The sequence below is a fragment of the Stomoxys calcitrans genome, chromosome 2 (assembly GCF_963082655.1).
Source record: "Stomoxys calcitrans chromosome 2, idStoCalc2.1, whole genome shotgun sequence".
Classification (NCBI taxonomy): domain Eukaryota; kingdom Metazoa; phylum Arthropoda; class Insecta; order Diptera; family Muscidae; genus Stomoxys; species Stomoxys calcitrans.
Genome location: NC_081553.1, coordinates 139147520 through 139166204, shown reverse-complemented (window position 1 = coordinate 139166204; position 18685 = coordinate 139147520). Strand labels below are relative to the sequence as shown.

Sequence of the window (18685 nt, the reverse complement as noted above, 5' to 3'; positions counted from 1 at the left end):
TCTAGCCCTTTCCAAAATGTTGAGATTGAAAAAAACACCCAGGTATTTTGCGCTTTCTGCAAATGGAACATTCTCTCCTTCCAAGGAGACAGGTTTCACTGTAGGCAACTTGTATCTCCTGCTGAAAAGAACTACTTCTGTCTTGCACGGATTTATACCCAGACCATTTTCACTTTGATGCTACACGTAGAGCTTCCTGCAGTTGATCTCTTAGACTGCTGGGAAACTTTCTCCTAACCGCAATTGCCACATCATCAGCATCTTTTAAAGCTTTTCCTTCCAGAGACAATAATATATTGTTAATGGCTATATTCCAAAGTAGAGCAGACAGTACACCTCCTGGCGGTGCTCCTCTGCTGATCCATCTTTTTGCATCAACAGATCCCAAGCCTGCCGTAATGCATCTTTTAGTAAGTAAGTTATTATTGGGTTGCCCAAAAAGTAATTGCGGATTTGTTAAAAGAAAGTAAATGCATTTTTAATAAAACTTAGAATGAACTTTAATCAAATATACTTTTTTTACACTTTTTTTCTAAGGCAAGCTTAAAATAACAGCTGATAACTGACAGAAGAAAGAATGCAATTTCAGAGTCACAAGCCGTTGAAAAAATTTTTCAACGCCGACTATATGAAAAATCCGCAATTACTTTTTGGGCAACCTAGAGCAGAGTATATCTCCCTAAGCCAGGATACCAGTCTATCAGACACAGCTTGTAATTCTACCGGTGATACATCATGAGGGCCTGGCGACTTAAAGGAGTCGAAACTTCTTATCGCCCAAAGGATTTTCGGCACAGACACAATTTCCGTAATAGCCTCCGACGAATGCATACCAGTGACACCTCTTCTGGCGCCACGTTTTCCGTTGGAGAATTTCTCGGGAAATGTGTATCAGCGAGTGTTTCCTCACTAGACATTGTCCATACATTCTCTGACTTCTGAATATACCCCACCGTAATAGGTCTCGAATTTGGGGCGCTGGACCAGTAACCCGCCCCCGGAAAACTATGAGAAACAAAGGAATAGTAAAAACGGACCCCCCCAACATTGACGACCCACGCAAACGAAAAAAGGACCATGATTTGCGGATCTGCACCGGAAATGTCCGCACTCTTTATAGAGAAGGTGTAGTATACGCGATGGCGAATGTTTTAGAGAAGTACAGATATTACCGCCTTACAGGAAGTGCGATGGACTGGGAATGGCTGCCATTACACGAGGCATGAATTTGGCTGTGGATTTGTGGTTAGTCGGAGACTGAAACACCTTGTCTCCAGCTTTACTCCCGTAGATGAGAGGCTAGCCAAAATCCGCATAAAAGCTAAATTCCTCAACATCAGCCTTATTTGTGCCCGTGCCCCGACAGAAGACAAGGTAGATTCGGATCACTACCTTGTTGCAGCAAAGGTTCATACCCGTTTGAACATGCCATGGAAAGTAGGATCTGATACTGCACGGAAGCTGGACATTGAAAAGCTGCAAACACAACAGATGGCAGCGGCATACTCCACTCGACTGACCCAACTGCTTGATAAAAGCAGTCTAAAGTCAATGAGATAATTGGGCCCTATCAATGCGGCCGGAGATATCACCCGACCTTGGGGAACATCCTGTTTCACTCTTCTGTGCTTCGCCATATCACCATATCTGGCGATGTGCATTAGCATCACTTCCTACAATGAGGCTTTTCTTCCCGGCTTCAACCAGCGACTTAATGTTTGAAGGCGGCATCTCGAAATCATGTGCCATATATAGGGAAGGCAGCCAGTAATGAGACTTGTTTATTTCAAGGCTGGCTACTACTAAATCTTCAGTGCTTAGCGACGGAAGAAGAAAAACATGTAGACTACTCTTTGCAAGAATACAATCTCTGTGTCTCCCATTCCCCGTACCCTTGAGAAGTTTAAATCCCGGAATTCTTAGGCCACTAAACATTCCTCCACACACCCATGGCTCCTGGATAAGACCCATGTCAAATCCCCCTGCCATCAGGAGGACCTTTAGTGCCGCCGAAGCGGTTTTACAATGGTGGAGATTTATCTATAGAAACCGGACCAGTAAGGATTCAGAACTTCCACCACTGTTGTGTTAGCCTCGCCTTCTGACCCCACAAGTTTCGTTAGAACTTGTCATGATGAGCTTCCGTACGCATCCAGGGGCAGGTGAGAAAGCTGTGGAACCACTCTTCCTCAGGAAACTGGACACTTGCGATGTGGACGATTTCTGCTTAGATGCTTCACTAATTGCTGCTGTCGAAGTACTTTCTGAGTCCCGTGCTTCCCCGTTTCGATGCCATCCTCCTGTCTCGATTTTCAGTCTCCTGCAATTCGCCAGACTTTAGCGATGTCGATAGTTCCTCAGGCAGTGTTCAGCAACAACTGCTAAGTCGTCTCCCGGAATATCTTCCTTCTTGACTAAATCTAGTGCTGCATCTGGCCAGATCTCACCAATGTTTTTTAGCGCACAACGATACATTTCAATTGAGTGTTGGAAGGCAATTAGTCTGTATCGGCCTCGATACCAGCTTGCATCGTCATAAACTGGAGGAGACCCAGGAAATTCCGCAAGGACATCGGAGTATACTGATCACAGTTCATTGACTTTGCCACTCCAATTATTCCTAGGTATGCAGTGTTCTCCCTTGTCGACAACTGCCATCACCAAACTGTCCCTAGCGACATTAGCAAAGGTTCTTGGATCCATCTTACTGTTGCTCGCCTTGTTCTTTTAGGCATGGGACGCCCTCTAGGTGACCGCAGCCGTTTGGCTGACTGCGGTGCAGTTTCCGAATCTAGACTGTGCAGTGAATTCCCGAGCCAAATTTAGGGAGTCTCTATCTCTCCATTAGTGAGAGTCTTAGGATCACTCGCACCAAGCCAGTCAATAAACCTGAGAGCGATGCGTCTTCTACAATATTATTCCAACCTCTTAAAGAGCGTGTTGGTTTGCCGGGGAAGGCCGATGGCCTAGCAAATTATAGGCATGCGAAGAAGGAATAGGTTCGGCCTTGTCCTTTAGACTCAAACCAAGTGTCACCACCGCAGCTGTTGGGTCTTTGGAGTCCATTCTAAGTCTACTCCCGGGCTCTAGATTTGCCGCTCGACTGGAAACAGGCGCAGCTATCCATGAGTGACTTAAATTTTTCTTCAAAAAATAATAACCTATTACGAGTTAGAGGAAAATTCTTGCGGAGTGAAATAATAATACGTTCGCTCCGGTTCAAATAAGAGGGAGACGGTGAGTGCGGGAGACCGCCTGGACATAGGTTTCGGCTTTAATCTGGGCTTCATACTGACGGTACATGGCTCCTTTAATGAATTTTTGCATCAGAGGAACTTGTCCGCGACTGATTTGTGCGACTATGGGAGACCTGAAGATTGGAGGCATGAACTGACTGAATGTCCGTATTATGCCGACATTAGAGATTGAGGCGCGAGGGGGATAAGCGAGGCAGTGTGGGATTTCAATATGGCCCTTGAAGTCGAGACGACTGTTGCAAGGCTGGCCACTTTTTCCCGGTAAGTATTTATTAGGAGACGGACAAGACTTAGTGGCAGCATGAATACACGCTAGTTATCCATAACGAGGTGTTGCTGTACTCGCGCGGCAGTGGAGATCAATGTGGTGACTGTAGTTTGCACCCAAATCGCGGGTAAAGCACAAGCTTGGCGTGGAGTTGCGTTTTCGATCGTCGATAGCGCTCCGTTTCTAACCAAGGACGTGAACACGTCCAAGTACATGGGATCAAATTGGTACTCATGTGTGGGGACCACATGTGGGGGCGTTGGTAGACGCATTGTACTCACCCTTGGGACTCGCAGGTTTGGGCCATAATGGCAGGCATTTGCGTTAAACAGGACATTCGTGTGGTTCTCTCTAATGCATTGGGAGTAGTAGCGGAATTAGATGATGGAGTACTTTTTTCGCTCAGCACATGGGAATACGATTTTTTAGAAATGTGTGGCTAAATGGGATACTCCCCGTTCTTGTTGCTGCTTACAAAAACTCACTCAACCACCGTCACATTTAAGAAACAAATGTAATGCAAAACCAAATAGGGCGAAAAACAAACAACAGTCCAAAAACTGATATCACAAAACAAACTGCGAGTAAAAAAGGGCTCAAAATCAAAAACAGAAGTTAGAAGAGTGTTGACTCGGCAGCTGCCTGACGAGTACTGTTTTTATTTAGCATTATATTACCGATATTTATCGAGAAAATTGGATTTCTGTGCACCATACTAATATTTTTTTACATAGACAGCAAGAAATGCTACGGTACACTGAAAGGGTTTACAGAAATATTCAAAAATTATATAAAATTAGTGATTTTTAACTAGACTATTTTCCCCAAAACGTAGCAGTATATGGTAACAACAAATTTTGTGAGTTGTTTTATTGAATGAGAATAATTTCCTCGCCATTTTTCTCACTTCCATGCAACCCTTTCTTTGCAGAACTCACTCGCGTATGAAATTGCACATGGCAACAAATCATGCTTGACAGCATGCTGTTACTTGTTTTTGATCTAACCGAGATGATCGTCACATATACACATGTCGCTGTTATTGCTCGCCACGCCGCAACAAACAGTTGTGATGGCCTGTTAGTTAATTTGCACGGCATGACCTAACAGGACAATGGCATGCTATCACAGCTGTCAAGAGTACATTCGATTCGGCTTGTGCAGCTCTTCAACTTAAACCCAGGACCTGAAAAAAGGAAATCAACAGTTTTACATTTAAAATTACTTTTATTTAAGATGGTAATGCTATGCTAACTGTCTTCTTCTTCTTCTGTTTTTTTTTTGCATTAGGTATTTTTATTTCGGTTATTTCCATTGTAATTCTTAAATTCACTTTCGAGTAATCTCATCATAGGGGTAATCAAAAAGTGAAATGGTTTCGGTTGTGATTTTTCTTTCGCTTTTACATTTTTGAGGGTTTTCTTTATAATCACTTTGAAAAGTAACCGCAATTAATTAGATTGTAAAATATATGTTTCTGTTGGATTTGTTGTTGCATTTTGTTTTAATATTTTCTTAATGTGATTTCTTTTTTAATGCTAGATAATATTATTAAGTTACAACTATTAAATATATAAATATGTTTTATTATATATTTATATAAATCTTACTGTTAAGTCTTAATAAATTAAAAAAGAAAATAATAAAAAATAATAGACAAACGATTCAGAGATAGAGAGAAGGAGGGAAGGGAAGAAGGAATATGCTTATTAAATATTTGTCTGTACATATATAAAGATTTTTTTTTGTGTTTAATGCCTCAATTTGTCCAAAGTTCTACTCTTGTGTGTCCTTTTACACATCTCCTATGAAATATGATTTATTTTAAGGCATTAGCCTAAAAAAATACGTATTTTAGGTAAATATTAAAAAAAAAAAACTATATATTGATGTTGCATGCTGAAATGAAATTCCATTGTGGTTGTATACATACACATATCTATATTAGACCGTAAAAAAAAACAAAGGAAGACGTTGGGGAAAAGTGTTTACCTGGCTTAACAATATACCCATATAAAATTTACTGAAGCTCAAAAGTGAAGGATTTTTAGAGGGAAACAATTAGTGTGGTATTTACATTTGTTCTTTTGCATTTCATTTTCAAGGGGATTCGTCTATTCATTCGCTTCTTATAGAAATAGGAGAACTTTTTTATATTAATTTTTCCATTTTGGAGGCAATAGGTTTCATTTTCCCTCTCACCTCTTGACACAAATTGTTGTTATCGCCCAATTGAAGTGTCAAAGATTTCTAATTTGGCTTTTTGAAGTGAAAGTGAATCCCAGAGCACACCCGATATTGTTACGAGCTGTTTTCGATGTTCCCTTTTCGCTTACCTCACATAAATATGTTACGAATTATTGAAAGTTAACTAAAAATAAAAATATAAAGCAGTTTATTCTTGCACAATATGTTAAGGGGAGGAGGTGTTTTCTGAAGTGCGCTCTAATTGACATAAAAAAATCATATTTAATAATTATATATATTTGTATATATATTTTGTCTGACGGCTAATTGTACTCGTAATTGAAAAATCCGAGATTAAACAGAATGGAAACAAAAAGCATTGAACACAATTCGTATATATATCGTCGTCTAAAGTCAATATTACAAACAGCGTAGTTTACGTAAAAACCTAAACCCTAAAATATCCAACTAAGCGGTTTACTACGATTACAAAATAAAATAACAATCAATAATCTTTTCCGATATTAACTAAACAAATTTCTTTTAGAAATAAAGAAGTTAAATATCTAAACCCTCTTATTGGTCTACCTGAATAATTAGGTAATATGCTGGGGGACTCTTGATAGACTTGATTTTTCTCTGGAAAACTACTATAAAATTTAGTACTATTCTTTCTTTTACCTTAAATAAAAAGTATATATGTAGCAATAATATGAGAAAGAGTGGGGGAGGATCAATAATCTTTTGTTTGTGTATCTAACGCATGCGTAAAAATTATACTCGTCGTTGTCCTTATGTTCTTTACTCTAAATCATCTCTAATTTATAAATAAATATATATATATATATATATATATATATATATATATATATATACATATATATATATATATATATATATATATATATATATATATATATATATATATATATATACATATATATATATATATATATATACATATATATATATTTATATAAATATATAGCTCATCTTTAAGCGAATCTTAAAGTTACCATTAATTTATGTACAAGAAGCAGTTAAAAAATGTCCAAACAGAACTGTTTTCATTGGTATTGACAATAACCATTAGAATCTCCATTTGCGTACTCTTTTGTTGAATCTTCTGCGGTTGGCTTCATCCAATCCAATTAAGTGGTGTGTTACAATGCATTTCAATTCAAAAGAGCATCCATTGTATAGCGGAAAGGTTGTGATGGTAGTGACTGCTTTGTGGTTGGAAGTTTTTGACGGTATTGTGTAATATGGTGTTGCTGCTCAATTAATGATGATGATGTGGATGTGTTTGATGTCAAAGATGCCGCTGATGACGGTCAGTCTAATATCACAACTTGTGATTCCATAGGTCTTGTAGCCGCAACTACAGGCTTCGCTATAGGAATATTCCGCCAAGGCTTTCGTGCGGCTCGTCTCAGGTCGGTAGGAGACAGAATTTTTCGCGCTCTCCTAAAAGTTAATTAAAAAAACAACATTATTAAGTTGATCGTTCAGAACTTATATGAGAAACACAAAATCAATTATATTTTATAAGTTGTGTTTGGTTTTAATCTAACTGGACCGTAGAAAAAAAAAACAAGTTTTAAATGTCTCATACTAGTGACGGGCTATGTTGCGCCCGTTCCTTCAATGCACACTGGTTCCATTTGTATGGGAACGTGCGACAAAAATAGTTTTAGTTTAGCTATTAAGCTAAGGGTCATTGGCACAAAGGAAAAACATATTAAAATTTGGGCATGATTGGACATGCAAATTGCAAATTTTGCCCATGAACATACCACTAAGGAACAGGGGCAAACTTCTCACATATCAATGAGTCCAGACCGATTCAAGTTTAAGCTCAATGATTAGAGACCTCCTTTTTATAGCCGAGTCCGAACGGCGTGTCGCAATACGACACCTCTTTGGAGAGAAGTTTTATATGGCATAGTACCTTACAAATGTTGCCAACATTAGGAGGGGAAAATCACCGCTGAACATTTTTACTGATGTTCTCACCAGGATTCGAAACCAGGCGTTCAGCGTCATAGGCGGACACGCTAACTTTTGATTTTGTTGAGAAAAAATTTAAATTAAATTTATTCTAAAAAAATTTAGTAACATTTTTTAAAATGACAAAATTTCATATTTTTGATATTCTACAAAGACAACATTTTGCTGAGGCCGGGGCCGTTTAAATTTTTTTTTTTTGGCCAAAATTGTAATGAAGTTCTTAGTAAAAGATAAATTTTAATAAAATTTTTTCTAAACAAATTGAATGAAAGACAAACTTTTAGCGTAACATTCTCTACATTTTTTTAATGGTAAAATTTCTTTACATTTTTTAAGATTACATTTTAATTAATTTTTTTTTATATATAAAAAAAATTAAAATTTTTAGTTTGTTTCTCTTTCGATACCAGGTTAATGATTGGAGATGCAAATGGAAAAGCAAAGCCAAAGATAGGAACACACACCAACCACTATGGGACGCGTTTCGTCTTTGGTTAGAAGACTTTTTAACCACATTAACTTGAAATTTTTTCTAAAGACTAAATTTTAATGTTTTTTTAAGGATTCAGCGAAAAACACTCTAAAGACAATCTAACTTCGAGATTATTTTTTATGGCAAAAATTTCAATCAGTTTTGCGTTTTGCGACACTACATTTTGCATAAACATTTTTAAAATATTTGTATTATGCTTATCTGTCCCAAAGAATATTTTCCTAAAACTTTTCCTATAGACAAATTTCAATAAATATTTTTAAAGAAAAAACTTTAACCCATTACGCCTAACGTTCGATTCTGTTATCTGATTTTGATGAAATTATACATATTCATAATTTAGCGAATTTATATTGACGTAGCAAATTTTTTAAATATTTTGAATTAAATTTTGTTTTTATTTCCTTAACCACTACAACAAAAAAATCATTTTATTATTATTTTATGACCATTTAGCGAAGAAAGCTGGATTTAATGATTTTTTGATTTGAAATAGCACCTGTTGTCAAAAGAAGTAGGATTATTGCCATAAATTTATTTTTTTTTTAATATAGAAACCTTCAAATGCAACAAGACATTTGAACAGATTTCAGAAACCTTACTCCTATGAATTTTGAGATTTTTTTTTCGTTTGATTTTTGGGATATAAAAAATTGCCGGATTTCGACAAGCCAATTTTGTCCCAAAACATGACTGGAAAAATTGTTGTAGCTGGTTTCAGTTGTCCAATTTATGCCAATCTAAATTTCATTACGATACCTCTTTCCCTAACTCGAGCTAGAATTTTTCTAAGGCAGCTCTATTTTTGGATACTTTTCGCCGTTAATGCAATTTTTTTAAAGACGGAATCGCAATATAATTTTTTAAAGGATAAAAATAAAATTTTTGTGATTGTTTTAAATGAAAAGGTTCTTCAAGCCCAAATCTTCATGGAGTTTGCTTGCCACAAAAATTTTTTTTATAAAAATTGTTTCGAAAGACGAACATATAACAAACACTTTTCTAAGACATAATTCCATATACATTTTCTCTTAATTTTCGTTTTATTATTTTAATTGAAGTTTTATCTATAGAAAAATATTATTTAAAAAGTGTATTTAAATGAAATATTTTGCTTGTTAGTCTGAAAAAGCAAAACCAAGGACCACAACACACAAACCACCCACAGGAAGCGCCATATTAGGTGTGGAGGCTTCAAGGAACAAACATTGGTCCTACTTCATTCGAATATACCCCGAAAACGTGTATACTATGTAGGCACGACACAAACACAAGTCTGACACATTTCACACTAGCTGTTCTTTTCCATCGCATGTATTTTCTTTGTATTGATAGACTTTACAGGCAAAAAAAAAAAGAACTTGAAAATAATTTAAATATAAATTTTTTGAAATACATCAGCAATGAAATGAGAAATTTTAAGGACCCGGAAGCAACATTTTAAAATCCCAAAATGATCACCCAGATTAATTTACATTTCAAATAAAATAATTACAACCATTTCGTTTTAGTCTTGAATTCCGTAATTTAGAATACAAAAGGCAATTGAAACGGAGCTCATGGGCGCCCCGGTAGCCGAGTTGGTAGCGTGCTTGGATTACCAGTGCAGGGGTCGTGGGTTTGATTCCCGCTAAAAGCCTTTGTCTGTCGCTACTGTGGTATCACAATGGACTTAAAATTATCTAAGTGAGTCTGTAAAGGACTGCCACTCTTACCTAACCTAACCTAACGGAGCTCATAGTGATTAAGGAACGAAAAGTCTAGTAGTTGGCTTTGACCGTAAATTTCAGCACAGTGAAATATTATTTAAAACATTTCAAAATTTACTTTTTAAATTTCTGATTTTCTACCAAGAAAATCGTTTTACTGAAAATATTTTGCGAATAATGATTTCTTTATGTGTTATGTACGAAAATCTTTAATCACAAAGCTCGTGTTTCACAATAAAATACCCATGATTTTCACGTTTACTATTTTGGAAAACCACAAAATTAGCACTGATAACATAACACTTTTATTAAAATTTGATCATAAATAATTGGAATGCCAAAATTAATGAAATCAGATCATTTTTATTCAAAATCAATTTTCGACTTTTGAAAAATTAAATCCTGGATACGTCTCTGTGTATTATAGTATATATTTATGTACCTTCCAAGGAGGAATAATAAACATCGTCTGAACAAAACGGTTCAAGCAAGAATTTTAAAATTTTTTATGAAAGTTGCAACGAATGGTGTGGGACCAGAAAGATATTGATTTGTAGACATTTGTACTAAAAATGTAAGAAATGTACCATTTTTTCGTACAACTGTTCGAATTGTACTTTTTCCCATACCACTCAACGAATGGAGCAGAAAATCTGAAATTGGGTATATGGATTGGTCTGCAACACTACAAACAACAACATTGAAAATCGTGGCATTTGGCACCAAATATTGGGTTGCCCAAAAAGTAATTGCGGATTTTTCATATAGTCGGCGTTGAAAATTTTTTCACAGCTTGTGACTCTGTAATTGCATTCTTTCTTCTGTCAGTTATCAGTTGTTACTTTTAGCTTGCTTTAGAAAAAAAGTGTAAAAAAAGTATATTTGATTAAAGTTCATTCTAAGTTTTATTAAAAATGCATTTACTTTCTTTTAAAAAATCCGTAATTACTTTTTGGGCAACCCAATAGTACTATTTGGCACAAAAAATAACTATTTGGTACCAAAAGTACTATTTGCTATAAAAATGTACTATTTATTAATTTATTTTATTTCTTCTGTAATATAAAAGCCAAAAAGGCCTATACAACATTTATATTACACAGTAATAAACTTGAGTTCAAACTTAGAACTAAATAATCACAAGTTAAAAAAAAAGATATATAAAAAAATCGAAACTTTAGTGGCTCCCCAACCATAAAAAAATTAGTTATAGATAATATTAAAAAAGAAATTGAGGTCCAGTCAGCAGTAACACATTTTAAAGCAAAAGTTGTTGTATAAAAAGCTTGGAAAGGCTCAAACAAATCCTGGGTAGAATTCTGCGGGTCCGTGGAGGATACATCTGAGGCCTCTAGGTTAGTTTCGACTCCTTTAAGTCGCCAGGCCCTGATAATGTATCAGCGGTTGAATTACAAACTGTGTCTGATAGACTGGTTCCCTGGCTTAGGGAGATATAATCTGCTTGTATCAGAATGTCATATATTCCTGTGGGATGGACGTCATTTTCATTCCGAAAGCAGGAAAACCCTACCACACGAAGGCGAAAGATTTTCGTCCTATTTTTTGTCTTCCTTTATGCTGAAGACTCTTGAGAGGTTGATAGAAACATACCTTAGTGCAAAGATCCCTGGAGATCGCCTGTCGCGGCAGTAGCATGCATATAGTAAAGACAAATCCACTGAAACAGCCCTTCACGACCTAGTCGGCTATATAGAAGGTTTTCTCGCTGTCAAGGAATATACAATGGTAGCATTTCTTGACATTGAAGGTGCTTTCAATAATGTAAAACCGACGTCAATCATGAAGTTGTTGAAGTTTCTAGGCATCAACTCTACCGTAAGAAAGTTTATTAATAACTTACTTACTAAAAGATACATTACGGCAGGCTTGGGATCTGTGGATCTAACAAGATGGGTCAGCAGAGGAACACCTCAAGGAGGTGTACTGTCTCCTCTACTTTGGACTATAGCCATTAACAATATATTATTGTCTCTGGAAGAAAAAGGCGTAAAAGTGGTCGCGTATGCTGATGACTTGGCAATTGCGGTTAGGGGAAAGTTTCCCAGCACTCTAAGAGATATACTTCAGGAAGCTCTACGTGCAACATCCAAGTGGGCTACTGAAAGTGGTCTGGGTTTAAATCCGTGGAAGACAGAAGTAGTTCTTTTCAGCAGAAGACACAAGTTGCCTACACCACCCTGTCTCCTTGGGTGGAGAGAATGTTCCATTTACAGAAAGCGCAAAATACCTGGGTGTTTTGCTGGACAGGAAATTGAACTCCAAATCAAACATTTTGGAAAGGGCAAGAAAGTCCACTCTTGCCCTATACACCTGCAAGAGAGCCATTGGCAAAAGTTGGGGATTTAAAACGCGTGTCATGCATTGGGTATATACTGCAGTTGTCAGATGTATAATGCTATTGGTGTTGTGGTCTGGTGGACGGCGCTTCAAAAGTCCACCTACTACTTAATACTTAACCGGATCCAAAGGATGGCTTCTTTGTGCATCATAGCCGCACTGAGGATGACATCATCGGATGCATTGAATTTAATGCTACATCTTATGCCTTTTGGACATTGTGGTTATCCAAATTGCAGCGACCGCTGCCGTGAGGTTAAGGGAGCTTTCTCATTGATCATGTGGCGGCTACGGACACTGTGTTATCCTTGATACAATATCCGATGTTCCAGGCAGTGTGGATTACTCCCTACCAGAGTCGCTTTTTGATAAAAATTACTGTACCACTAAGTTTTCAGGACCAGGCCCGAAGGACAACGAATGATAGATAGTCACAAAGAGGGGACTGTGAGCATTCCAAAACTTTGTGGCCTAATCTAGACTTAAAGAGGTCTACTGCTTAGCTGTCATTGGCTAAAACAGACGTCTCAGTCATTGTGTCCGTCATGACAGGTCACTGTCTAATCGGAAAACATGCTGACAGACTGAAGGTTGACAGCAACGACTTTTGCAGAAGCTGTGAGGACATCGAAGAAGAAGAGACTATAGAACACCTTCTGTGTGTGTCCCGCACTAGCAGTCAGAAGGATTTCCATTTAAGATTCTCATTTCTTTGAGCAGCTGTCTGATTTAGCGGATGTGAACATTCGCAATTTATTGAGCTTTTTAAAGCGATCTGGATGGTTTAACGGTAGGAACTAGAAGGCATCTTCCTTCTTCTGTTACTGTGGTATCACAATGGACGAAAACGTCTAAGAGAGTCTGATGACAGACTGCCACTTAAACCTAACCTGACCTAACGCTGTATGGCGTATTTAATAAGGTGGCCGCATCCACACAGCTGATGGAACTGCAAATGTAAAAACAATTTTGAATTCGTCTTACAAAAACCTCAAATAAATGTAATGCTGCAGTGCGTGCTGATTGTTAAACTTAGGTTATATTAGGTTGAATAGCACGAGTCTAGCATCGCTCAAAAAAAAAAAAAAAAAATGCGGACGACAAGACAGCAGCGCGGTGCCAGACAGGAAGAGATCCAATGCCTTTAACTATAATGGGAGCCTATCGGACTGACGAAGCTCCCTCCTATCTGCCATATCAAGCCTGCACAATAGTCAAGTACGGCGAGTGGACTATGTAACAGTAGAGAATCCGGACAGAAATAATGTGTTCATCATAAGCCTGTGCTTTCTCCCCGTGATTGACACAATGAGTTTGGTCTAAAATTTAACAATGAATTGAATTTTATTATCAAAATGCGAGCTCTGTTAAGAAAGTTCATCGTGTTCAGCTCATTCGCCCTAACAGGCAAAAAACTTGAAGAATGAAAAATTCGACATATCCCGGACAGGATTCGAACCTGGGCACACGGAGGAACAGCGGGAGCCATTGCCGTTGTCTTAACGTTCGGAGCCATCAATACAACTTCCAACAGATACACAAAATCATGTGTAGTACGGAAGAAGTGTAATTTGTCACAGAAAGAATGTCTGTCATTACACAAAAATACATGCATTGGGAAAAGTACAGCTAATAGACAGGGTTATCGAGCGTGGTTAATGTGGTAATACAAATATAACATACCAACGCACGGTCCTTGAAGCCATCACACCTAATATGGTTGAAAAGTCTTCTCGCACTATCTTTGGCTTTCCATTTGCATCTCCGATCATTGAGCTCGAAAGAGAAACAAACAAAAATTGTAAAATTTATGATCTTCGCCCTAACAGGCAAAAACACTTGGAAAAATTAAAGATTTTCGCAAAATTTGACAAAGCTTTGCAAATTTTGAAAAGCATTGTCCTGGTAAATTGTTGGCATCACAATTGCAGCCAAAGAGGGTTGCCGCTGATCCCTCAAGATATGGTTATCTGCTCACTCTAACTACGATGCGATGAGCTGCCATATAACTTCGCTTTTCGGGCCTTCTCTTGGCGTAGGGATAGGGTACGAACCATTGATCTGAATCGGTTCGTAGTAGAATGTGAAAATAAATATGCAGACAATTTTCATAACCTGGTTTAATAAACAGATAAGTATAAACATACTATGAATGTGATTAGAGAACTACGTTAAACATAAAAATATTCAACATAACTAAGTATTAGAATATGATATACCCCCTTTTTCCGGTTGGCGATGGCGTAATCGAATGTTGAAATTTTTACAAAATGGTATTATGGTTGTCAAAGACGAACAGCCCAATTCTGAAAACTCCCTGGGAATAAATGTCCCTGGAGTGTGTAAGGTAGTTCCTAGTCTCGCAAGCTGGACTGCTTAAGAATTCCCTGGGATATCTCTGTGACCCAGCACCCAGAACAGGTGAATTTTGAACTGTTCAGCCATCTCGTTGAGAGATCAGCGACAGTCAAGGGCGGTTTTTGTGTTCAGAAATACGTTCTCCGGGGATTTAATGGCTGCCTGGCTGTCTGAGAAGATATTTATGCCAATCGTTGCAATGACATTACATCCCAAAAGCCCACCTGGTCGTTTAGTTTGCAACTATCCGTAAAGAAGTCAATGTAACTTTTGCTACCAGGGATATCGTTGTTGTTGTTGTTGTAGCAGTTTATTGAGCACTATCTTTCGTCTGCTTGATTCTGTTGAGTGTCAAGACCCAGGAACTCCGCGACTAAGATGGGGTGCGTCCACAGGGATCTGGGTCTGAGTCGAGTGGGTCTGGCCGGGCAGTTAAACTGGTGACGTGTATCGTGCGGTCCCTGGTTACAATCGGGACATACATCTTGCACGTCGGCATCAATCCTAGCTCTGTGGGAATTGAGGCGGCTGCATCTGCCGGAACGTAATTGAGCCAGAACCACTCTGGTTTGCCGGGGGAGGTCGATTTCTTCGGGTGCAATGGGTGGCGGTCGTTCTCCAAGGACTACATTCACCCGGTAGCCAATTAACGCGTCTGCTACCGTGTCTGCATGAATGTTGTTCAGACCCGCTTGATATGCTGCTTGATCTAGAGGTTCTCTCTTGTAGCGCTGGACCTCACGCTCTAGATCGTGTAGATCAACCTTAAGGCATCTGGGCGGTGGGTATCTATCCACAAGATTTCTCCTGATGGAGGTGGTCCACATGAGAACTAAGGAGACAGCCCGTCGCAGTTCGGAGGGCGGCATTCTGACAGATCTGAATATTATTCCACTGCGTGTCACAAAGTTGACGTGACCACACTGGCGCTGCATAACTTACCACAGACCGGCCAATTGCTTTGTACGTGGTCAACAAGGTTTCTTTGTCTGCACCCCAAGTGCTGCCAGCGAGTGACTTGAGGACCTTGTTTCTACTTTTGACTTTATTGCAGATTGCTGTGGCATGTGGGGAGAAAGTGTAGGAGCTGTCAAATGTGACGCCAAGTATTTTGGGACACTTGATGGTCGGAATCATTTCTCCATCGACCATCCCAGTCAGCTCAGAATTCACCTCACGCGTATTTGTAGTGAACAGTGTGGCTGAAGATTTGGTGGCGGATATCTTCAGATTTCTTGCAGCGAAATATGAGGCAAGCTCGTTGAGGTAGACGTTCAACCTATCGCAGATGTCATCAATGGGTGGGGGGCCTGATGCCATGATCGTACAGTCGTCCGCATATGATACGATCTCTATGCCGTCTGGAGGAGGTGGGATGGAGGATAGGTAGTGGTTAAACAGAGCCGGAGATATCACCCCACCTTGGGGAACTCCCTGTTTCACTCTACGGTGTTTTGACTTCTTATCCCAAATTCCACAAATGACTGGCGGCCACACAGATAATTCGCGACCCAACGTTTCAGGCCTGGCTGGAGGGACGTGTTGGCGATGTCCTCAAATAATTTGGCATGGCTGACCGTGTCGAATGCCTTCGATAGGTCCAGTGCCACGAGGACCGTCCTATCACATGGCCTGGGTTGATTGAAGCCACGGCAAATGTGTGTGGTGATGGCATGCAAAGCTGTTGTTGTGCTGTGCAGTCTCCGAAATCCGTGTTGATGCTCGGCGAATGGAAATTCTCCTACGAGGCTCGGGAGGAGTAATGCCTCAAGCGTCTTAGCCACTGGTGAGAGAAGGGAGATCGATCTGTACGACTCCCCCAAACTCGGGTCTTTACCAGGCTTCAGTAGCAGGATCACTCTGCCCATTTTCCAGACATCGGAAACTATAAGAGTGTTCAATGACAGGTTAAGGACAGTGGTAAGGTACTCAAATCCAGGTAAATCCAGATTCTTCAGCATCAATGTAGAGATTCCGTCGGGGCCCAACGCCTTGGAAGATTTGGCGCCACGGATGACATTCGTAACTTCGCCCACGGTAAATTGTGATGGCTGTTCATCGGCTCGGAGACCACGAATACGGCGAATGGCTCTCCTCCTTGCCCTGTCTCTCTCGGGATGCACAATAAATTGACGGTTGAACAACCTGGCGCATCTCTTCGGATCAGTCACGGTTATCTCGCCAAAAGTGACTGAGGTCCTGTCGTCCCGTCTACCGGGGTTCGAGAGAGACTTAACAGTGGCCCACAGTTTGCCTGCACCGGTGCCTAAGTTACATTGCTCCAAGTGTTCCAGCCACAAATTCCGCTTATGTTCGTTGACTACCCTGTTTATTTCCAGATTCAGCTCGCTGATTCTGGGGTTAGCGGGGTCCATAGCACGAATCCCATCACGCTCGTCTGCGAGTACCACTGCTTGCGCCGGGAAATTGGGTCGCACTTGCGGTATTCGACCGGCTGGTATAAAGCGAGCGGCTGCTGCGTTGATGATGTCTCGGAATTTCCTCTCGGCCACAAGCACATCAGAGGGGGGTGGCAGTTCATTGAAGCGGCGATTGGTATACTCTCTGAAACCAGTCCAATTGGCCTTCTTGTAATTGATGAACGTCCGGCGCTCAGAGGTTATGAAGTCGGATGGTCGGTCGATGGTGAGGATTATAGGGAGGTGGTCTGACCCCAAAGAGATGACGGCTTGCCAGGATACGTCACTCAGGAGATCAGGGGATGCGATTGAGATGTCTGGCGAGCTGCTGCACGTCCTCGTAATCTTAGTGGGGGCATCTTCATTCACCGTGCAAAACGTGGAGCTATCTATCTGCTCTGCCAAAGCTATGCCACGCTGGTCGTTACCTAGGGGAGAATGCCATGACGAGTGATGTGCATTAAAATCCCCCAGAACCAGACGACTATGGCCAGATAGCAACCCACTTATGTCGGGGCTGTAGGCCTGGCCATTAATCGGGACACAGCTACCAACCGGCGGTATATACACGTTGTATATCTCTATCTCGGCAGTACCAGACCTGACTGCTACCCCCATACATTCCATGTATGGGTCACTAGCGTCAAGCGCAGGCGAGATAGGTCTATACTGCACGGAATGGTGTATAACGAAGGCCAATCCCCCACCTCCATTCCTTGAGCGATCCTTACGTAGCACATTGTAGCCGTGACAACTGTGCAAGCTGCAGGTGTTAGTCAGCTTTGTCTCCTGGATCGCTGCGACCGATGTGCTTTCCGACTCATAAAATCTAAAATCTCATCAATCTTGCCTCGCAGTCCATTGCAGTTTAACTGCAAGAACGATACATTTCCCGACACTGGCCTGGCAATAGTAGGGCTAGGATGCTGTCGTTGCATAAATTGCCGTACGGCAGAGGTCGGGGGGGGTCACATAGTCCGACGACGAGGACGCCGAAGGCGACGACGGCGAAGCTTGTGACCCACTGCTGGCTATGTTCGCACAGCACCTAGCGACAGTATGACTATACTCCCGTAGCGAGGTTAGGCCAGAGCAAGAACGGAAATGTACCCACTCCAAGCACCGGTTACACCTCACCGACACTGACCGATGATGAAGGCGGTTCTGGCAAACGGAACAGAACCAGGGTCCGGGGTTCTTTTCAATCCCGGCACGGACCAGAAGCATACGGAGAAGGCACTCCGGGATGTGCCTCTCCCATGACGAAAAAAGACGAACACGTACACTGAGGCGGCAGCCCTTGCCGATGAAGATTCCATCGGGTCAATCCGGTGCCTACAACCGGCTGCCATGGGATTGCCAGGGATATCGTAGTTCCAATCGGTTCTATCAGGAATAGTGGTACAGTAATTTTTATCAAGAAGCGGCTCAGGTAGGGTGTAATCCACACTGCCTGGAACATCGGACATTGTATCAAGTATAACACAGTGTCCGTGGCCGCCACATAACCAATGAGAAAGCTCCCTTAACCTCACGGCAGTGGTCGCTGCAATTAGGGTAGCCACAATGTCCAGAGCATTAAATTGAGTACATCAGATGGTGTCATCCTCAGTGCAGCTGTGATG

General features: G+C 40.3%; 1 protein-coding gene across 4 annotated transcripts in view; it reads right to left on the bottom strand.

The window, feature by feature from the left end:
- Positions 1-6677: 6677 nt before the first annotated feature.
- LOC106085576 (metastasis-associated protein MTA3) overlaps positions 6678-18685 on the bottom strand; it is a 63628-nt gene continuing 51620 nt past the window's right edge. For all 4 annotated transcript variants that reach the window (XM_013249883.2, XM_059362120.1, XM_059362121.1 and 1 more), the window contains one exon: positions 6678-7179. In XM_013249883.2, coding sequence (XP_013105337.1) covers positions 7047-7179 — 133 coding nt within the window. In that variant the 3' untranslated portion in view covers positions 6678-7046. The remainder of the gene's footprint in view (positions 7180-18685) is intronic.